At 40.4% G+C, this 19841-nt stretch overlaps 1 protein-coding gene across 1 annotated transcript in view; it reads right to left on the bottom strand.

Annotated features, from left to right (window-relative positions):
* Positions 1-19841, bottom strand: part of ANO2 (anoctamin 2) — a 373482-nt gene that overhangs the window by 214641 nt on the left and 139000 nt on the right. Inside the window, exons 5-9 of the mRNA XM_073621286.1 lie at positions 19080-19234; positions 14550-14604; positions 10622-10673; positions 3895-3950; positions 2106-2147 (exon numbers count right to left, since the gene is read on the bottom strand). Of these exons, the coding sequence (XP_073477387.1) occupies positions 2106-2147; positions 3895-3950; positions 10622-10673; positions 14550-14604; positions 19080-19234 (360 nt within the window). The remainder of the gene's footprint in view (positions 1-2105; positions 2148-3894; positions 3951-10621; positions 10674-14549; positions 14605-19079; positions 19235-19841) is intronic.

The following is a 19841-nucleotide window of genomic DNA, read 5'->3' as shown; positions in this document are numbered from 1 at the left end:
TTTTTTCACTTCTCAATGCATGTACTGCATTGCAATTACAGACATAACTGATTACCTTGGCAAGCTGGTCGACCCTAAATGTGTTGTAGTTCCAGGGTCCCCTCTCAGTGCTCCCCAAGTTTGGTGTCCCTGTCACTTATGGTTCGGGAGCTGTGCCATGTCACGTTGACCAAGATTCCCCATAGAGGCAAATGTTAAAAACTGGGAGCAGTGCCATGTCAAGAGGACCAAGATTTTCTTGTGAGGCACATTACATACACTCCCGGGTATGTCCCTACTCATGAGTGTACGTAAAGTGGGGTATGCCTGTATTACTGGATTTGTGTGTCTGTTCATCCTGTCCTTCACACAGCACAGCCTCGTCTAGCAGGAGATGGGGCCTGGTCTTTCTCTGCTGCACTGCCCTTTCTCTGTTTAATTTAATTTGCAGGTCTCCTTCCCACCCCCACTCTGTTACTGGATAGTCAAACGGAAAGCAGCAAACTAATGAGCTCATCTGTTACTCTTCTCTTTCCTCCTAATAGCATGCTCCTTGTAATGCAGCACATCTGATTGGCTCCTTGTGATGCTTCTTCCTCCCCCAGTCTGAGCTCTACTGTATGGAGAGGCTAATACCATTTAGATTTAGGTACTCACACATTTAATGCATTAATGATTACAGAGTTGCATTAGTTTGTGCATTTAGTATCTGCCTGGAATTCAGCTTTAAAGGGTTAGTTCACATTTACAGAAAAACTGTAAAGGCGACCTAACACCGGATCCCCTCCTCATCCCCTTCCTGTCCCCACTATGCTTACCGCCCACTATTCTCAGCTGTCACTCCTTCCGGAGCCTCTCTGACAGTCCGGGGATTTGAAACCCCCCCTTTCTCCCTCTCTTCTCCATCCTGCATGGCCAGGATGGACCAGATGGTCCGCGCCATGTGAGGGTGGAGAGGGGGCTGGTGTTAATATTTGGGGTGTTTTGAGTGTTGTCCTAGTGTTCTGGAGAGGGTAATAACATATCAGAATAGTGTACTGTGTCTATATATATTTATACTGTGTCATGTATATATAGTATATGTGTAAGGAAGGCCAGATTCTCAGCAGCAGACGGAAACTGGTGCAGGCGCGCGCATTAAACTTCCTATACCTGTGCATAAGCCTGTCTCAAAAATTAGCATGCACATTCGCTACTAGTTTTGGCACTCAGTGGTCTATATAAACTGAAGCACTGCAAAAGGAAGTTGCTGTAGTGGCTTGTCCTTGTTTACCCGAGAGCTGACCATTCTGTCTCACCGTATATGATCCAGCTAGCGTTCTGGTCTCTGCTACTGTCTTCTGCCTTGTATCCTGCCTGCCCAGTTGTACTGACCTTGGCTTGCTTCCTGGACTCTGCCTTTGCCTCCTGATCCGGTTCCAGTTTTACTCATCTGACTGCAAAACAGATCTTGTCCAGTGTGCAAACTCTGGCACTCGTGCCACTCTGTGTCCTCATACCCTCTATTACCACCTTCAGGAGTGTTTAGCAGGGATTGCAAGACGAGCCCCCTCAGCTACACTCGGATAATATATCTATAATTTAACTAACAGTAGACAAACTCAACAGTTTACCCTACTCTTCTAGTCCTCAGATCTAGGTGTGCTGGCACAGAGTAGCCAAACTGCCTCCTTTAGCCTTTACACCTCAAGACTTTGTATGCCTTGTGTGGCTATGCCATCTGCTCATGTTAGTGTGATAGCATGGGTAGACATTAGGCTAGGGTAGGACAGGGTGGCATAAGACAAATGCCTGAGAAGTAGAAATCTCCTCCTGATGATCAGGACATTTTAAAGAAAAGGTTGTGTAGCACTGGGAAAGGCCACACAGTGAATGCCTCAGGAAGGGGACTAGGGGTTGCTTAAAGGACTAATAAAACTGAATTTGTCCTTCATTCCACTGATTACGGTGATGCAATGGATGACGTTTTTTTTTCAACTATGCAATCATTGTCACAGTATTTCTTAAGAACATTGTACTATATTAGTATACAGTGTTATTATAATTAGGTTAATTATGATATTTATATGCAAGAACATTGTGCATTAGGAAGAAAAGTAATTATTAAAAAAATAAAAATAACTTACCATTCTCTCGTTTAATTCACTAGTTTTGTGATCATAATCCCCCTAGAAAACAAAAAAAGCTTTTAGCCAAAAATACTTTCAAAGATTTACATACTAGTGCTCTATCATTTTAAAAGGGTTGTACAGACTAAATTAAAGGCAAACTTTTTTTTAGTTTTGGATAGAGTGGAGATGAATTCGAAGCTTCTTTTATTGCGATCTGTGTCTCCCTTAAGAGAGATTCACCCTCTCTATTAGTCCTGATTACCATTACCACTGAGAGTGATAGTGAAAGGGAAAGAAAGTGAAAGAAAATCACAAATTTTGAGCTGTCCCTAGAGCAGAATTAAATGGGAAATCTTCGAATGGGGACATTTGTTCTGGTGACCCTGGTGACAAATAAGTGGGCTTTGGAGGGATTTTTAATCACATTCTGTTTTGGCTATGGGGCAGGATGTGAAGGGAAATCTCCCTAATAGAACACAGATGGCAAAAGAAAAAAAAAACTGACAGGGCTCATAACCATCCCTTACGGCAGGGATATGCAATTAGTGGTCCCATGAGGCATAGCAAAACTCTGACAGCCACAAGCATGACACCCAGAGGCAGAGGCATGATGGGACTTGTAGTTTTGCAACAGCTGGCGGTCCGCTAATTGCATATCCCTGCCTTACGCTATGCAAAATGAAAAAAAAAAAAAAAACTTTTGCCTTTAGTTCTAATTTAATAGATTGCTAAAGATTAATATGGAGGCATATACGCTAAGGAAATGTGTTTGCTGAGTGCACTGGATAAATATGTACAGTATCTCCACAACTCCTTATTCCTCAGACTCAGGGAATTAGAAGAAAGATTGTGTAGACTAGACAGCTGGACTTCACTGCATCTATTGCATACAAGTGACTGGCATAGGCAATTGTGTGTGGTGGGCAGAGCAGTTTTCTAAGCACAGTTCTAACTCATTGTGCTTTTTTTATGAATATAGAAACATACTGTACACCTACCCTACTTAATATATTTTCAACATAGACACCTGCTAATCACACCTACACTATGTGGACAAAAATATATAAGTACCCCTCAAATTATTGATTTCAGGGGTTTCTATTGAAGGGTACATTGAATGCTACATATGACCAAAATAGAGATAACCGTTCCCCATAAGGACAGTCCCGTCAAGTCAGAAACAGTTGGGACCTTTGCAGTACTTCCCAGCATTCAGAGCATGAGGCTCACATACCATCCTTCTATATAACAACGCTGCTGGTTGGTTATTGTCTGATAAGGCATTTAGAGCTGTCACATGGGCAGGGTTAGGTCCTCAGGCCTGTGTAAGCTCTGCCCCTCCAGTGCTCACTGGAACACTGGACTGTGGAGGGGGCGGGAGTAGCTGGCTCAGCCTTTTAGTGGCTCACTGAGAGGCTGAACCAGCTGCCAATCCAGGCATCTGGATGGATCCCGACTTTAAAGTTGACATCTTTCCTGAGCCTGGAACGGCTGAGTGACGTCAGTCGACAGTAGGCTTTACGGGTCACAGAAGTGCAGAATGAACTGCACTCCTGTGATCAATAGGGGAAGCATAGCCAAAATAGCTTTGTCTATACTTCTCCTTTAAGTCTTTGCCCAGCATTCCAGCATTTAAATAAATTAGCAAAATTCCCGGTTGATGTACTGTGTGTCTGTGTATATATATATATATATATATATATATATATATATATATATATATATATTGTAAACATTATTGATTTTGGTAAGGGTATTAAGATATCCCAATACATGCATGTATATATATAATAAAAAAACTTACATCATGCAAAGGATAGGCAGATTCGTAGACATTATTCGCTATCAAAGTGGTAATACCTTAAAAATAAACAAAATACTGTTGAATATTTAATACATTATATTTCATAGCATACACTCCTAAAATGGTCTTGGACAGTTGGGGGGTACCTGAGTCTATGAGGCTGGATTGTAATTGCCCCTTTTGGGTCTTGACAAGTACTAAATAGCTTAAAGGATAACTAAACCCAAAACCAAAAAATGTATTATATAGCATTTTTCCAGTCCTTGGATGTGGTGGTTGCGTTAGTTTTCAATGTACAGGCTAAAAAACAATTCCAGCAAATACAGAAAATACCTGTTGATCTATTCAGAAATGCAGTGTTGTGCTAAAAAGCCAAAAGAAACAATGCTATCTTTCTTCTGCACACTAAAGTTTTTTTTGTTCAGTCCCCCATGTAATGAAGATTAACAGAGGTACACATGCTTGAAGTCCAGCCTGGGTGGCAATCCTGGCTCCACCCATAGATATAGTGGAGGGGTGAGTGTAGCCACCCAGGTACTGGAAGAGAGTTATTCACAGGATCACCAAGTAAAATTAAAGGCAAAAAAGCCTAAAAAAGAACACAGCCACTTCAGCAAAGGAATGCTGAAATATATGACATTTTTGTTTTAGGGTTTAGAAAATCCTTTAACTCTTTACTGCCAAAGCCATTTTTTTGCAATTAGTTGCACACATGTTAAAATCCACATTTTAGGTCTGAAAATGATTTAAACCCCCACACATCATATATTTTCTGAAAGAAGAGGCACTGGGGGTTAAAATGGGGATAGCAATTGTTTATGTCATATCAGTGAATTGTTTTAGCAAACATATTTTCACTAACAAATACACTAACATTTTAGTTCACACAAATGCAATATATTACCCTTTTTTTTTAATATATAAGATGAGATTTTACTAAGTACATAGATACCCAACATCTCAAACATTACAAATGTTCACAAAGTTAGTAAAAAAAAAAAAAAAAAAATAGGAAAATGCACACCCAAAACAGTGCATCAGCACATTTTATATAAAGAGTTTATTTTAAAAAATTGGGTGCCTGAAACACAAATTGGGTTTCCTCAAGAAACAAAAAAACAAAATACACTCTAATATTATAAATTATAGGCAGCACACCAAACAGCAGTTCAAATTTCATATATTTATGGAACGCATCATATAAAGACATAACAATACAAAGTAGAACATGCCCCGAATCTCACCCCACAATGCATATACAGTAACTAGACAGAAGCAGACTCCAATTTACATTACCATACCATATAACACATTCACTGAAACAGATGGGAGATGGGATATAACATATACCATATACTATACTGTATATCAATACAAATTGAAAGACACAAGAAAAAAATTTCCACTGGCATGTGGATATTCAGGATCAGATGGAAGTGGTAGTGTTTCAGGGTAAAGACCCCTTTCTCAAGTTAGATACACCTATCTAAAAATTTTGCCTGCCCGTAAAACTGTGACAAATTTCAGGTACAAAATATTTTTCCTAGGCAAAATATTTTTTAAGCCCTTAAAGGTCATCAGTGTAGAGTTAAGCATAAATGATGACCCTGGAATTAGTTGTCTCACTCCAGCCTGTGCGAGGATATGTGCAGTGTAATTTATATTTTTGTACATAGTCTTTTTTAAACTTTTTTTTTAGTCATTTAACTTTATTGCTATTACATAGGGGGTTGACAGCCCCCCAATGTGATAGCATTTTGCGATGATACCTAATATGTGCAGTGTAATTGATATTTTTGTTCATAGGCTCCTCTTGAGTGTAACTTTTTTTTTTTTTTTTTTTCTTTAGTCAATTAACTTTATTGCTATTATATTGCAGCTAATGGAGCACAGATCATGCTCCATCTACTTCTTCCCAAGTTGGGAAAAGTAATAGCTGACAGCAGAAGTGACAAATTCTTTGCTGCTGCCAGGTTCCTACTAGTTGTCAGGGATTAGTGAACGGATGTTTGCTGATCTCCCTCCCCTCTAACCAACGACACCCTACACGCCAGATCTGGATGGTGACATCACCCTTACCACTGGCAGTAGCTGGTTGTAAAGTGTATTTTTAACTTTTTTTTATTCGCCACAGGCATTTCTTTGTTATAGCAATCAGGCAGCAATTTGAGAATAGAGGGGGGGGGGGGGGCTCGAGGCCTGATGTAATAAGTGGACTTTGCATTCTAGTGTTTAAGAGCTTGTGTAGACAGTCATTGTTTTCCTGTATTTGATGTGCATTTAAAAAACATGTCAAACGCAGGTAAGCGCCTTCACATTCATCTAAACAGTGTAGTGCAGATGACCATTCTGGGGCTATGTTTGACCTGTTTTGTGCTGCATTTCTGTAGCTACAGCTCTCCTTCTGAGATGCAATTTAATTGCATGCAAAGCAGAAGACAGCTACAAAAGCCCTTACTGACACATTGCTAAAAACAGGGTATCACAATATGATTACATTCAACAACGTTTTTGTTAATGTGTTTCCCTACCACTCATTATTCCTGGCTCTGGGGAGGGTTCATAGGGGTGTAATTATATGCAGGGATTCCTCCCCTTCCACTAATGCCCTGTCCTACCCTTATTTAAAGCCACCATATTCCCTTTCACCCACAGCTCCACCTGCTGATTCAGTTTGGTACTGTTGTTTCTTCAAACAAACATAATGAGTATATTTTGTGCACCGATCAGCCATCAAGCGGGATTCCCCACACTTATTTATTAAAGTCTAAGCAATTAACAAGCAGGGGAGTTTATTGCTTGGCATATACTGTCCAGCTTTAGGAAATTTAGATCTTTGTATAACTTTTTTTTACTTTCCACCACTTGCTCTAGAAAACAGTTTTCCCTACAGCAAAATACAAAATGTAACAAGAAAAAAAAAAAAGGCTCACTCAGCAAAATCCGATTATATTCAACCACACAGGTAGAGCTGGCTCCTGTGTCCCTACGTTGCGCCAACACCTTAACTGCTTTTGGATAGCCCAGTTCACAATTAGTAGGTGTAAAGCCAGTATAAATACAGTTTGAAATGGGAGCAAAAATAATGGAAAGACCCACTACCCACTAAATTTACCTGCATTTATAATATTATGTCAGCAAAAAAAAAATACTATTATTGGTCCAAGTACCTTGAGCTACTGGAAAAAGTAATTTCTAGATCATAAAATACTAGGCACAGGCATTCACAGTAATGTGCACTTAAGAGAAAATCTTCATTCAAAAGAATTTTTTCCAACTTAAAATGACTTGGTAAAAGAAAAGAACATACAGTAGATTGCAGTTAGAAGTTTATAAAGAACATTTTCTTCTTCATCAATACAGTACTGAGTTTGTTTGCTTAATGGAGTATAATATGAATAGTGCAAACTAACTACAATTTAAACAATAAAATAGAAGTGTGGAGAGGATTTGAATGCTTTAAATTAAACATTGGTATCTGTGTTATTAAAGTTTAAATGATTAAATCTGAACTCCAGGCAAACAGCTAAATAAAAAGAACATATATGGGAACTGACTATTAAGGAATTTGTCATTCTGACCATCCAGTACTGAGATTTACACAGCTCTGTCACACAGCTCAGTTCTGTCTGGGAGAACTTATTTGGTAGACCCAGGAAACCAAGTATTTAGCTACCCAAGCCCTTACCAGTCCCCTACCTGCCCTCACCCTGTAATTGGACATTGAAAGAAAAAGTGACCAACTGATATGCTCACCTCTCTGCCACTCTTCTCTTTTTTCTTCAGCATGTTACTTGTTAGCACATGAGCACTGCTGCTTAACTGGCTAGCTGTACTGCTTCTCCCTCTCCCAGTCTGAATGTGCTTGTACAGTGACTGCAAGAGGCTGATTTGAAGCAAAATGTGGATATTTACACTGCTTGCATTTAAAAAATAGTGGGACCATGGGAGAGGCTTAAAGGGGCATAGTTAAAAGATAAGTTAATTTTTTGGGAAAAAAATAATAAATGTACATATTTTTGTAGGTAAAAAAATGTGCATTTCATTTTTTTTTTTTTTTGGATCCTGTAGAGCATTTCGTCAGCAATCTGCAGATCTGCCAGTATATCTGCTTGATCGTACATCCCATACGGGCAAGCAGATACAATCTCACAGAAATCATGAACAAACTACCACAGCGCTCCACAGCACCATGGTAGTTCATTGAAAACTACAAGCAGACAGCCACAAACTCTGCCGGACCTTGTCGTTTTCAGTGCACGTAGCCCTGTCAATCAGTGACGTGGCTGCATGGGGATGGAGCAACTATGACAGCTAGCGGGAAGGGAGAAGAACCCCACTAGCTGTCACAGTGGGAATCGGGGAGGTGCGGGGGCCGGTCCGTTCGTAACATGTTATGGGTGTAACATGCAACATATTACGAAAGGTGAACTTATCCTTTAAATTAGAGGTGCCCAACCTTTTGAAGAGCGAGGGTCACTTAAGCGACTTGGTGACCGGTTGCAGGCCACAATGAGTCGAGAGGGCGGATGACAGGTCCATGTCTACTCTGCATATGCAGCCCGCTCTACTCTATGGGCCCTCCGATCCGCCCAGATGGAAGGGGACGGAAGGGGATGGATCATATTGGAGGTAGGCGGGTGTATACGGCCACATGTCTGTTTACATCTGTTGTTCCATAAAGGTGAATGGTGGGTTTGATTGGGTCTGACCGATTGTGTCAAAGGGGCCTAAGGCTGCTTTCACACTGATGCACTGTGGTTTACCCACACCAAAGGTGCAGCGCAGTACACCTGCGACTTTTCTGCAGGTTAGCTGCACTTTGCCACAGACTTCTATTATATCCTGCAGGTGTGCTGCACTTTCTGAAAGCGCACCAAACCCGCAGGTAAGAACAGAAGTTTATAACTCAGTGCAGGTAACCCTGCACTGCACCTGCAGATCAGTTTGAAAGCAGCCCAGTAACCACTGCAGAACAGATATGCCCATATATACACTGTGATTTTAGTATAAACTTACCTTTAATAACAGTCTTCCATTCAGGTATCTCCGGCTACTGCTGTCCCAGGCAGAGTACATTTGGTATCACTCTGCTTGTGACAGGAGGTGGTGCTATACAGGCAGGGCCATCTTAATATGGTTTGGGCCCTGGGCAAACATTTTGTTTGCCCCCCCCCAATGCAATTTTGCTCTTCACCCCAACATCTCAAAAAACACACACAGAATTATCTAAAAAAAAAAACTTTGCAGACCCCCTTCACAGCAGTCCCACAGCGTCCTCAGTTCCCTTTCATGTCACAGTACTCCATTACATTGCAGCCATTTTCACATTATAGTGCCCCTTTACACATCACAGTGCCCCAATTACATTAGAGTCCCCTTCATGTCACAGTGCTCCTTTACACATCACAGCACCCCAATTACATTGCAGCCATTGTCACATCACACATTCACATGTATGTGTTTTGGTGGCCCACATTTGCGCAGGCACAGCAGCCCATTCATTTGAATGGGCTGCCATGCCTGCTTTTTCTGCAGAAAAAAAAGGTGCATGCAGCATTTTAAAAATGCAGTGGCCTTGAAATCCATTCTGCTTTTGCACCATGCAACTTACTTGCAGTTCCTGCACACACAAACGCACTGTTTTTAAAAGCGTGACCTTAAAAAAATGCAGCAAGTTTGCCGGTGCAGGAACTGCAGATAAGTCACATGGTGCAAAAGCAGAATGGACAGACAGTGCTTGATGGGCATAGGTGTGCGCAGCCTAATACATGATGCATGCACCTTTTTTTTGCAGGAAACGCAGGCATAGCAGCCCATTCGTGCCTGCGCAAATGTGGGCCGCCAAAACACATACAAACACATTAAATACAGTATGCCATGTGCTGTAAATTATGCTGTGTGCTTTGAGGCCTCATGGGAATAGGGAGCGGGAGCCAGGGGGGGAGAAAGAAGACCTTACCTTGTCCTGGCAAGCTCAACTCCAGCCACCGATCAATTCTCCACACACGACACACTGCTAGCCTAGTTTCACGTGACCAAGCAGGCACCAGGCAGCACTCCGTGTTGCAGTCTCACTCCTCCTCCGCTCCTCCGATCAGGTACACTCAACACTGTGCATGCATAGCAAGGGGCGGGGGCAGGGCTAGAGCGTCAGTGGAGCCCAAGGCCCCGCCCAACCCCAGCCCGCTCCTCAATCGAAAAAAATGCAGCGCTGGCACTGACTATTGCACTGTGCACGCGCTGCTGATGACAATGACAGACTGTCTGTCCGTTTGGGGATTTTCAGCGCCAACATGCGGGGAACGTGTCGGAAGTAGGAGTCTTGGAGATCGTTGCCTTTGCCCCAGCGTTACATTAAATAGGCCCACCCAATAATGGATAAATATTTTAAATACAACCAAACCTTGCATCAAGCAGCTAAAGATCTCTTTCACTAGTGCTCAAGGAGCCATTGTCCATATAAAACATGGCATTACCATGAAGTTCTTTCTCCTTTTTGATAGGGCTAATTGCAAACATTTTATAGGCAGCATGATTGAAAACTCTTCCTCTCAGTGTTTTAGCATACAGAAATTAAATACTATACCTCCAACATGACTAGACCATTATATAAGATTTTATTACAGTCCCGGTAGATACTGACATAATGTTTTGGTAAAGGTATGTCAGCCAATAACTTAACCGTATCATATTCAGAATAAAAAATTGTAACATTAATACATACCCATACTGTATTTGGCCTTTGTGCAAGACGTTCGCTTTAAAATTTCATGAACCTGAAATGTAAAAAAATAGCAAACCATCAGATTCTAAATTTTTTTCCTTATCTGTATTGGATATAAGAATACAGTGCAGAGCTCCTGGGGAAACTCACGCAGTCCGTAAGTCAGGCACTACAATAAATGAGTCTGAAAATCAGTACACAAGCTCTGCATGGCGGGTCTGATAATTTAATATCTCCTAAACAGTGTACAATTTTTTTGAGCTTATGTCCACAGATTGATCACTAAATTAAAGAGCTGTTCAATATCCGTGGTCTGAGTCGCAGTGCGTTCCCAAAATTGCTGCATGCACCACTTTGATACGGATGTGGTGCAGTTTCAATCGCACCGCACTTTGCACATTGCATGTGAATTGTTCAGAAATATGGTGCGGTTCCTGTGTGATTCATATGACACTCATAGGGTGCACCTATGCTTGATCTGTGTTACATCGATCTTCAGTTTGAACTGTTTTACACATTTTTGGAAAGTAAAAACAGCATGCAGTACTCTCCCCTGAAAGAAACCATTTAAAACACACCAGGCCACATCCACATAGTTAAATGGACTACACAAAGCTAGATTCATAGGGGCTTATAGCTGTGTTTAAATAATTAGTGAGATTCTCTTTACCCGAGCAATGCAGTAAATAGTTGGAAGAGCTGTTGCCCTTTAGTATTTTTTGTTAGGATGTTTGCAGACAGAAAACGAGAGATACAGCATAAGAAGGATGATAGACATTGTTGAATCCCTTTGGATTTATTTTTATTACTATTATGATTTTTATTTAAATAATGTGTCCATTTTAACAGTAAGTATTTGGCTTCTCTTACTCCTTTTAGGGAATGGTTAAGAACCAAAAGGGTTAGTTGTAGAAAAAAAAAAATCTAACTCCAAATTTCCTATATCTGTATTTGGGCAGTCATGCTTTAGAAGAGCCTGCTCTAACTTTAGCACTTAGCTGGTTATTTTAAAAAACCTAACCCCAATTTATTGGACTAATAAACTTTCTAATTTCAGGGGGGGGGGGGGGTTGTAATAAAAATAGATAACGCCTTATAAATAAACTAAATGAACCCACATTTTCCAATTATTTTTTTTTCTATTTCTTAAAGTTAATCTAAAGTTAAAACTTTTTTCCTAGTTTAAATTTGTTATTTGCTACATTTAGCCCATGACTTTTCTTTGTGGTTTTAGGTTGGGTAGGGTTTACTTTCTGTCAGTTTACTTTTTGATGCCTGTGCTCTGTTGGGGAGACTGTCCCTCACTTCTTAGCCTGGAGACACAACGGGAAGTGACACAAGATTTCTCCAAAATGAGAGGAAATCCACTCTCATGCCCCATACACACGGTCGGACATTGATCGGACATTCCGACAACAAAATCCATGGATTTTTTCCGACGGATGTTGGCTCAAACTTGTCTTGCATACACACGGTCCGATCGTTCTGAACGTGGTGACGTAAAACACGTACGTCGGGACTATAAATGGGGCAATAGCCAATAGCTTTCGTCTCTTAATTTATTCTGAGCATGTGTGGCACTTTGTCCGTCGGATTTGTTTACACACAATCGGAATTTAAAGCATCGGATTTTGTTGTCGGAAAATTTTATAGCATGCTCTCAAACTTTGTGTGTCGGAAATTCCAATGGAAAATGTACGATGGAGCACACACACGGTCGGAATTTCCGACAACAAGCTCCGATCGCACATATTCCGTGTCCGACCGTGTGTACAGGGCATTAGACAGGTGTTCTCATTGGAAGTATAAGGAGTAAGGTTTGGTACTTTGTGTGAAATATGCAACCAGGGAGGCAACATAACATAATGATGTCTGGTGGGTAAACCATAATTGTGGCCATCTATCTTGCATAGTAACGAAATACATCCAATATAATAAAGTAAAACAATTGCAGGTCCTGGGCCAGAGGAAACCCCAGTTGGACAAGGATGCCCAGCACACCCAACCCAAACCTCATGGGGCATGCACAGAACAAGGAGGTAAAGGAATTTGGGATAGGGGATTCAAAATTTCACCTTTTGCCCTCTCTCTAACTTATGCCCAGACTCATGGTTGATCTGTAAGTATGAGTGGGGGACTTGCTCTTGTACTATTCCTTCTAATTATTACCCTATTTAATATTTAGCTTTAATACTTTCTATAGACATCTACACCACATCTTCTCCTGAAGAGTGGCAATATAGCCACGAAACGCGTCAAGCTATTAGATGCCCCCATATTACTTTTATATATATCTACAACATGTTCTTTTGGACTCTATCAATTTTAATTTTCTTTTTTACTGTGGAGACACACAATGAGTCTGGCGTTTCTATGATGTTACTATTAACTAATAACACTAAGTTGCTATGCCAATATGTTATTATATTACTATGTACTATGTTATGGAATTATACCTTATACCTCAAATGTCGGGGATGGAGGTACATTTCAATGTCTTCATATAAAGTCGCAAACCCCTTTTTTCTTCTCATTCTTATTGTAAGATTTTCTTCTGTTCACATTCCAGTAATAACTGTAAAGTTTTCATAGGAGTTCTAACACTTCCCTAATTTACTCAAAACCGAAAGAAAGTTTTGGCTTTAGGTAGACATTAACCAGCTGTGGATCTTGGTCATGATACACACATCTAAAAAAATATCTTCAAAGTACACAGAGCACATGTAGTAAAACCATTGTTCTCCCTCTCCACATAGCTACTATTTTCCTGCAGATTTTTTTGTTTATTTCAATTTTTAACCATTAATATCTATTTTTTTTATTGATTTATTTATATTTTGTTTGCTATTTTTTTTAGTGTTGCATTAAAAAATTGTGCAAAATAAGAATTTTTTTTTTATTTAATTTTTAAATAGCCTTGCCCCTACTTTGTACCGGAATTATAATGTTAGTATCATTATAACCAGAACAAATTATAAAATAACATTTTTAGTTTTTAGCTACAGTACAGTATTTTTTAATCACTGATCAAAACAGAAAAAAGTGTGTTTTTTTTTTTAAATGTTTTGGATATTTGTTTAATTGCAAATAAAATAAAATAATTCTTGGAAGATGAGGAGGTGATTTACTAAAGGCAAATAGGCTGTTCACTTTGCAAGACATGTTACACATTGCAAGCAAATAGCTTTTTTTTTTTTTGCTTGATTATGATTGGATGATGGAAGTCAATAGAGGTTTTACTCATTCACTATGCTTTGGAAAAAAATTCCCTTACAGTGTCTAACTTCGACTTGCAAGAGAACCGTCTATTAGCATTTAGTAAATCAACCCCAATATCGCCAAATAAAAGCCTTGTTTGTCCTATAAAAAAATATTAACATATGTATTACTTTGTTATCTTAAGTGATGACAAAGTTATTGCTAAATAAACAGGCACAACATGAAATTTGGAAATTGGTCTCCTCCATAGTGGGTGTACAGGTGTGAGAGCTGAGCTGGTTAATAACTATCCCAGACCTCTAACTACTGTGACCACCCAGGAGAGTACAGCCCAACACAAGACGTTTTCGCATTACTCCTATGTATAAGCCCCAACATGCAGATGCCCCACCTGAAAAGGCAGAGGCACCTTTAGGACACATGCACTTAGTAAAGTTCCTGTTTAAACTAGAGTTCTTGTACACAACAAGCATATTCCAGAAATAGTAGAGGTGGCACCCTGACAGAAAGAAAACACACCGCTTGCAGCCATTATGCTAGTACGGGATTGTCAGTCATCGGGAGAACTAGCACCTGGTTGCATTGTTACGTTGCTACGCTACCCATAACAAATATCTAACAGGCTAGACGAACACAAAGGAATGTGAAGTGTCTGAACAAACAGCACGCTACATCAAACATTGGGAGTTCGTTCTTTAGACATACTTACTATTCGACTGCGTGTTGCATTGTCAAAAAATGTGTCTTTGTCTTTAATATCGTACCTAAACATTAAAAAAAGAACATTGTTAATACTTAGAGAAAACATTATACACAGCAATATAATACTGTATTTGGTCAACATTTACGTAACTGTAACGTCAACTCTTTCAGATTGTGGTAATTAGGCTACCATCTATCTATGTATTATTGCATAAGTCATTTTAGTGGATATCAAAATAGAAATTGTGATATAATATTTTTACACTTTCACATGTGTGAGTGGGATCAGTTAAACTGTATGTAATGCTAAAATGTTTTATTTAGTTTTGGACTGAGTGTTAGAAGCAGGAGTGAGGTTTAGGTTTGTACTTAATTCCCTGGGATTTGCAAAGTTTGTAAATTGCAAGTTTTTGGCAAAAAGCTTTGCAGGTTGGACCCTAGAAATAAGGAACAACCTATAATGTAGTGCATAGCCTTTTACCTGATCAGCAGGTCACAAGAGTCAGAAGAGCCAATATTTGAAGGAATGGATAACCCAAAAGGATTGTCTCCAGGGGCGTTGCTAGGAGGTGGCTATTGGGGTTATAGCCCCGAATCTGGGGCCCATAGCCCCGAGTCTCTTGCCGCAGGGTCCCTGCCTAACCAGTGGGTCCTGGCTGCTGCAGTGAGCTGGCTGCATGAGAGAGGCGGAGGAGAGGAGAGAAGCGAGTGGGGGGCAAGCAGAGATGACATCATTCTCCGCCCGCTCCACAGCAGCGCTCTTCACAGCCGGGCCTCTTCAATTTGGGAGTGAGGTGCGGCGAGCAGCAGAGAGATGACATCATCTCTCACTGCCCGCCACACATCAGCGCTCTTCTGCCCTCACAGCACGGTGGAGTGCAGGTCACGTGCTTCCTGTCATCGGTGGAGCTCCACTTTGCAGCCAGACCCCCTTGCTTCAATGTTAGAGGTGTGGCGGGGAGCAGCAAGATGACATCATCTCTCACTGCCCGCCCCGCATCACCGCTCTCCTGCTCTCACTAAATGGACCAGTGCTGCCAGCCTGCCACCAATGCAGCGTCAATGCACATTTGGTGGCACTGGCTGGCATGGGAAGTGGCAATCCACTTCAGTTGGCAAGTGACAACCCACATCTGGTGGCCGGTGACGTAGCAAGTGTCAATCTGAAAATGGTGGTAGGAGATGTGGCAATCTGCAAATGGTGCCAGGAGATGTGGCAAGTGACAATCTGCAAATGGTGGAAGGAGACGTGGAAAGTGACAATCTGCAAATGGTGGCAGGAGACGTGGCAATTTGCAAATGGTGGCAGGTGACGTGGCAAGTGTCAATCTGAAAATGGTGGTAGGAGATGTGGCAATCTGCAAATGGTGCCAGGAGATGTGGAAAGTGACAATCTGCAAATGGTGGCAGGAGACGTGGCAATTTGCAAATGGTGGCAGGTGACGTGGCAAGTGACAATCCACATCTGCTGCCAGGTGAAAGTGGCAAGTGACAATCCACATCTGGTGGCAGGCGACATGGCAAGTGACAATCCACATCTGGTGGCAGGTGACCGTGGCAAGTAACACACTGCATCTGGTGGCAGGAGATGTGGCAAGTGACACGCCCAGGGCTCCCACTGATTCTGCATTATGGTGAGTTGAACCACTTCATTATATATTGGAATGTAATAATAGAAATAATGCACTTCAATCACCCTGACACCATATCAACCATGGTGCCCCGATGATTGAAGCGCCAACACCAGCCATCGCCCGCAAAAAATTGCTTAGCACTGGTCCCCCCCCCCAAGCGGGCATGCAAAAAGGTTGGTGACCGCTGCTATGGGCTCTAGCCCCAGATCTTTTGCAGACCTAGCAACGCCCCTGATTGTCTCACAGCAGCCATATTGTCAGTGTGTGTTGGACCTGTTAGGCAGAGTTGACAATACTGTCTAGGGATAAATATTGTTTTATTATAATTGTTTTTTCCATTTTGGCATCAGCACGCGCCCTCTGTGGCAGTTCCTTGCTTCCCATGCAAATAGCCAGAATTGAATAACAAGATTTGCAACCCCTTTTCCCTGCCCCCTTCCCAAAGACTTCAATGGGGTTTTGAAATACATTTCTTGTACTTCTAGCAAGATATGTGAAATGGTTCACAAACCAAACCCAGGCAGATTTACTCATCCCTAGTTAAAAGAACTTCTGTTGGGTTTTTATTACTGATTGGAAATGAGGGGATGGAAGGTACATGATCTAACGCATGAATCAAAGTGATATAGTTTATTCATAAACAAAATAGATGAGTACAAAGAAATTACTACAAATTAATACAAACTAGGTTACAAGATATTCATTAAAAATTAGTTATGCCCATACAAGGGCAAATGATCACGGTAGGCTTTTTATTATGATCTGTGTTCCAAAAGGAGAGATTCACCCTCTCTCTTTGTCCTGGTGGAAAGTGATAGGGAGTATAACATTTTATAGTTATTACCAATATAGTAATAGAGGGGTCATTTTCCAGTGGAGTACACAGTTCCAGTGATGGGTTCTCTTCTTGCTTTGGACAAATGTTCCTGTTGTGTCTTCACAGGAAGTATAAAGAAATCTTCCCAGTGGCATACAAATAGCAAAAAAAAAATAGATTGAGGCTCTAATCTTTCCCTACTCTAGCCAAAAAAGAAAAACCTAAGCCTGGGTTCAGACATGTGCGGTGCGAATTGAAGCTCAGGTTTCACTGGGAAGATAAAAATCTGTTGTTCAAAGGTTCATCTGCGTTTCAGCTGCAGATCAGTGAGCAGGGAGAGGGGAGGTGTAGTGAGAAAATCCATGTTCAGAACGCAATGCATCTGCGAATCAGATGCGTTCCCATAGAAGATACTGGGCTTGTAATTCACACCGCAATGCCCAGAAAACGCACACGTTTTTTGTGCAATGCGCAGTGCGAATGCAACGCACATATGTGAACCAGATACATTCATATGAATGTATTTTAAAATGTCCTGCGAATTGGATGTGGTGTAAGCCGCATCTAATTTGCATAGGTGTGAACGGGGGCTAAATGTTTTGGCCTAAGATACACTAAGATACAAAATGTATATCCTAATGGACTCCCGATTTTTCAAAATTGTACCTATGGTACAAAACTATAATTTAAAACAAAACAAAAACTACAATTAAAAATAATTAAACAAAACAAAGACCTGTTTCAAAGTCTGCCTATATCATTTAATAAATTCTATCCAATATACACAAACAAATAATACTAATAATATAGTTGTGTCCTTATTTAGATCTTTAGATCTTTGGCAATAAAGATCTAAATAGGGACACAACTTTAGTAGTTTTATTTATGTTTTTATTTATATATTGAGTAGAAATTATACATGAATATAGTCCTTTGTAGCTACTGAAACAGGTTCTTATGTTTTTTTGTTTTTTTGTTTTTTTTTAAAGTACACTTTATTGTACGTAAATGAAAAGGGTGGGTCAGCCGTCTGAGTTAATGAAGGCTCTATTATTTGCGCAGTGCCATCAGTCTAATAATGTGGTGCTTACAGGTGGACAAAGCATCTTCCTCAGTTGTCAGTCATCTAGATGTGTTGCTTACCTGCACTAAAAGTGAGGTCTTTGGCCAATCTATGCTGTTGGGCAAGACTGTCTAGATCTCAGATATGCATTATGCATGCTTCTATGCATTTATGAGGGTATGTTTTTTGAGCACTGGGTCAAGATTTTGGTAAATATTTAGATTTGTTGATATATTAGTAAAGAGGCTGTGCTCTATGATCCGATAATTCTGAGGGTCTTATAATGACAGTTATAAAGCCAGCCATAGATAAATCGAATCAGGGACCAGCCAAGATTCAATTTGTCTATGGGCAGGCAGGATGTACCCAAGTCAACTCATTGATTGATTTTCTGTACAACCAGCTTGGAGGATTTTTTACATGTGATTACTGCCGGTGGTTATAGCTGCTAGCAGTAATCACTGTGTTCTGCTGGCTGGCAAAACACAATAGCGCTGTGGGAGGACTTGCCCCATCAACACTGCACCAGACGTATAGCTGCCACCCAAGTTAAATTTTTATCTTTTACTCAAACAAAAACTGAATTAGACTATGAACCATGTGTCTAGTGTTATGCCAAACTCACTGAATCACAAGACTGGCAGAACAGAATTACATTCTGCAAATGGAAACTGTTCATATTTAAGAATTCCTATTGTGTATTTAGCTGGAGTCCTGCTACAAAAAAATAATTTGGAAGGTGGAAAGAGTCTTTAACCTCTGCAGTGCCTGATATTGTTTCTAAATGAAATAAACCTTTTCCCAAATCAAAATGTGTAAATTGTCCAAATATGGGATTTTTATGATCTCACTGTAGCTGTAGAGAGGCTGAGGACTAAAATGCTGGTCTAAAGTATATTTTCTATGTGACTAAGGCAACTATTTCATCCTATTTCACATATTCTTTGAGTTAGGATAATCAAAACCATCCTGATGGTCCGTCTCCTCAGATTCCGTAGGAGGATAAGGCCTCTCGGTACTTACAGATGCATTTTGTCTCTGGAGAACGGATAAGACAAAGGTTTCATCTTTGCATTTCCACCTAATTGTGGCACATTGGGCTGTAAAGGCTTTGTACATTTGTTCCATATAGCGTTTAATTTGACCATGATACCACTTCCTTGTTTCACTTCATACATCTGAAAATAAACAAATTTCATTGAAATCAGTAAGCCATTAGAAAGATTGTTTGCACAGCTTTTCCTTCAAGCGTATTTCCAGCCTACTTACTACTTTGGATAAAGTGGAAAAAGCTTGGAGCCCAGGTACGTGCTCTGTTATCAATACAGAATCGGAGGGAAGATCTCCAAAATAGTCAGAGACAGCAATGAAAATATTTTTTTAGTAGAGCATGGGAAGGTTAGATTCCCAACATGCTTTTTATTGCTATGTCCCCATAGAAAGTTTCCCTCACATATGGTTTGTGTGTCACCAAAAAGTAAGTGATGGAAAATCTCCCCCATGAGGTATAAACTATTGAACAATTGAAGAATACTGGACATGACTATTTTTTTTTTACCACTTCAGCTCCGGAAGATTTACCCCTCTTCATGACCAGGCTATTTTGTGCGATACGGCACTGTGTTATTTTAACTGACAATTGCGCAGTCGTGCAAAGTTGTACCAAAATAAAATGTATGTCCATTTTTTGCCCACAAATAGAGCTTTCTTTTGGTCTCTTTTTGTTTCGTTTTGGTATTTGATCACCTCTGCGTTTTTATTTTTTGCTCTATAAACAAAAAAAAA

This window comes from Aquarana catesbeiana, linkage group LG03 (assembly GCF_042186555.1).
Source record: "Aquarana catesbeiana isolate 2022-GZ linkage group LG03, ASM4218655v1, whole genome shotgun sequence".
Classification (NCBI taxonomy): Eukaryota; Metazoa; Chordata; class Amphibia; order Anura; family Ranidae; genus Aquarana; species Aquarana catesbeiana.
Note: the sequence above shows the minus strand (reverse complement) of the source record. Positions and strands in the feature narration are given on the sequence as shown.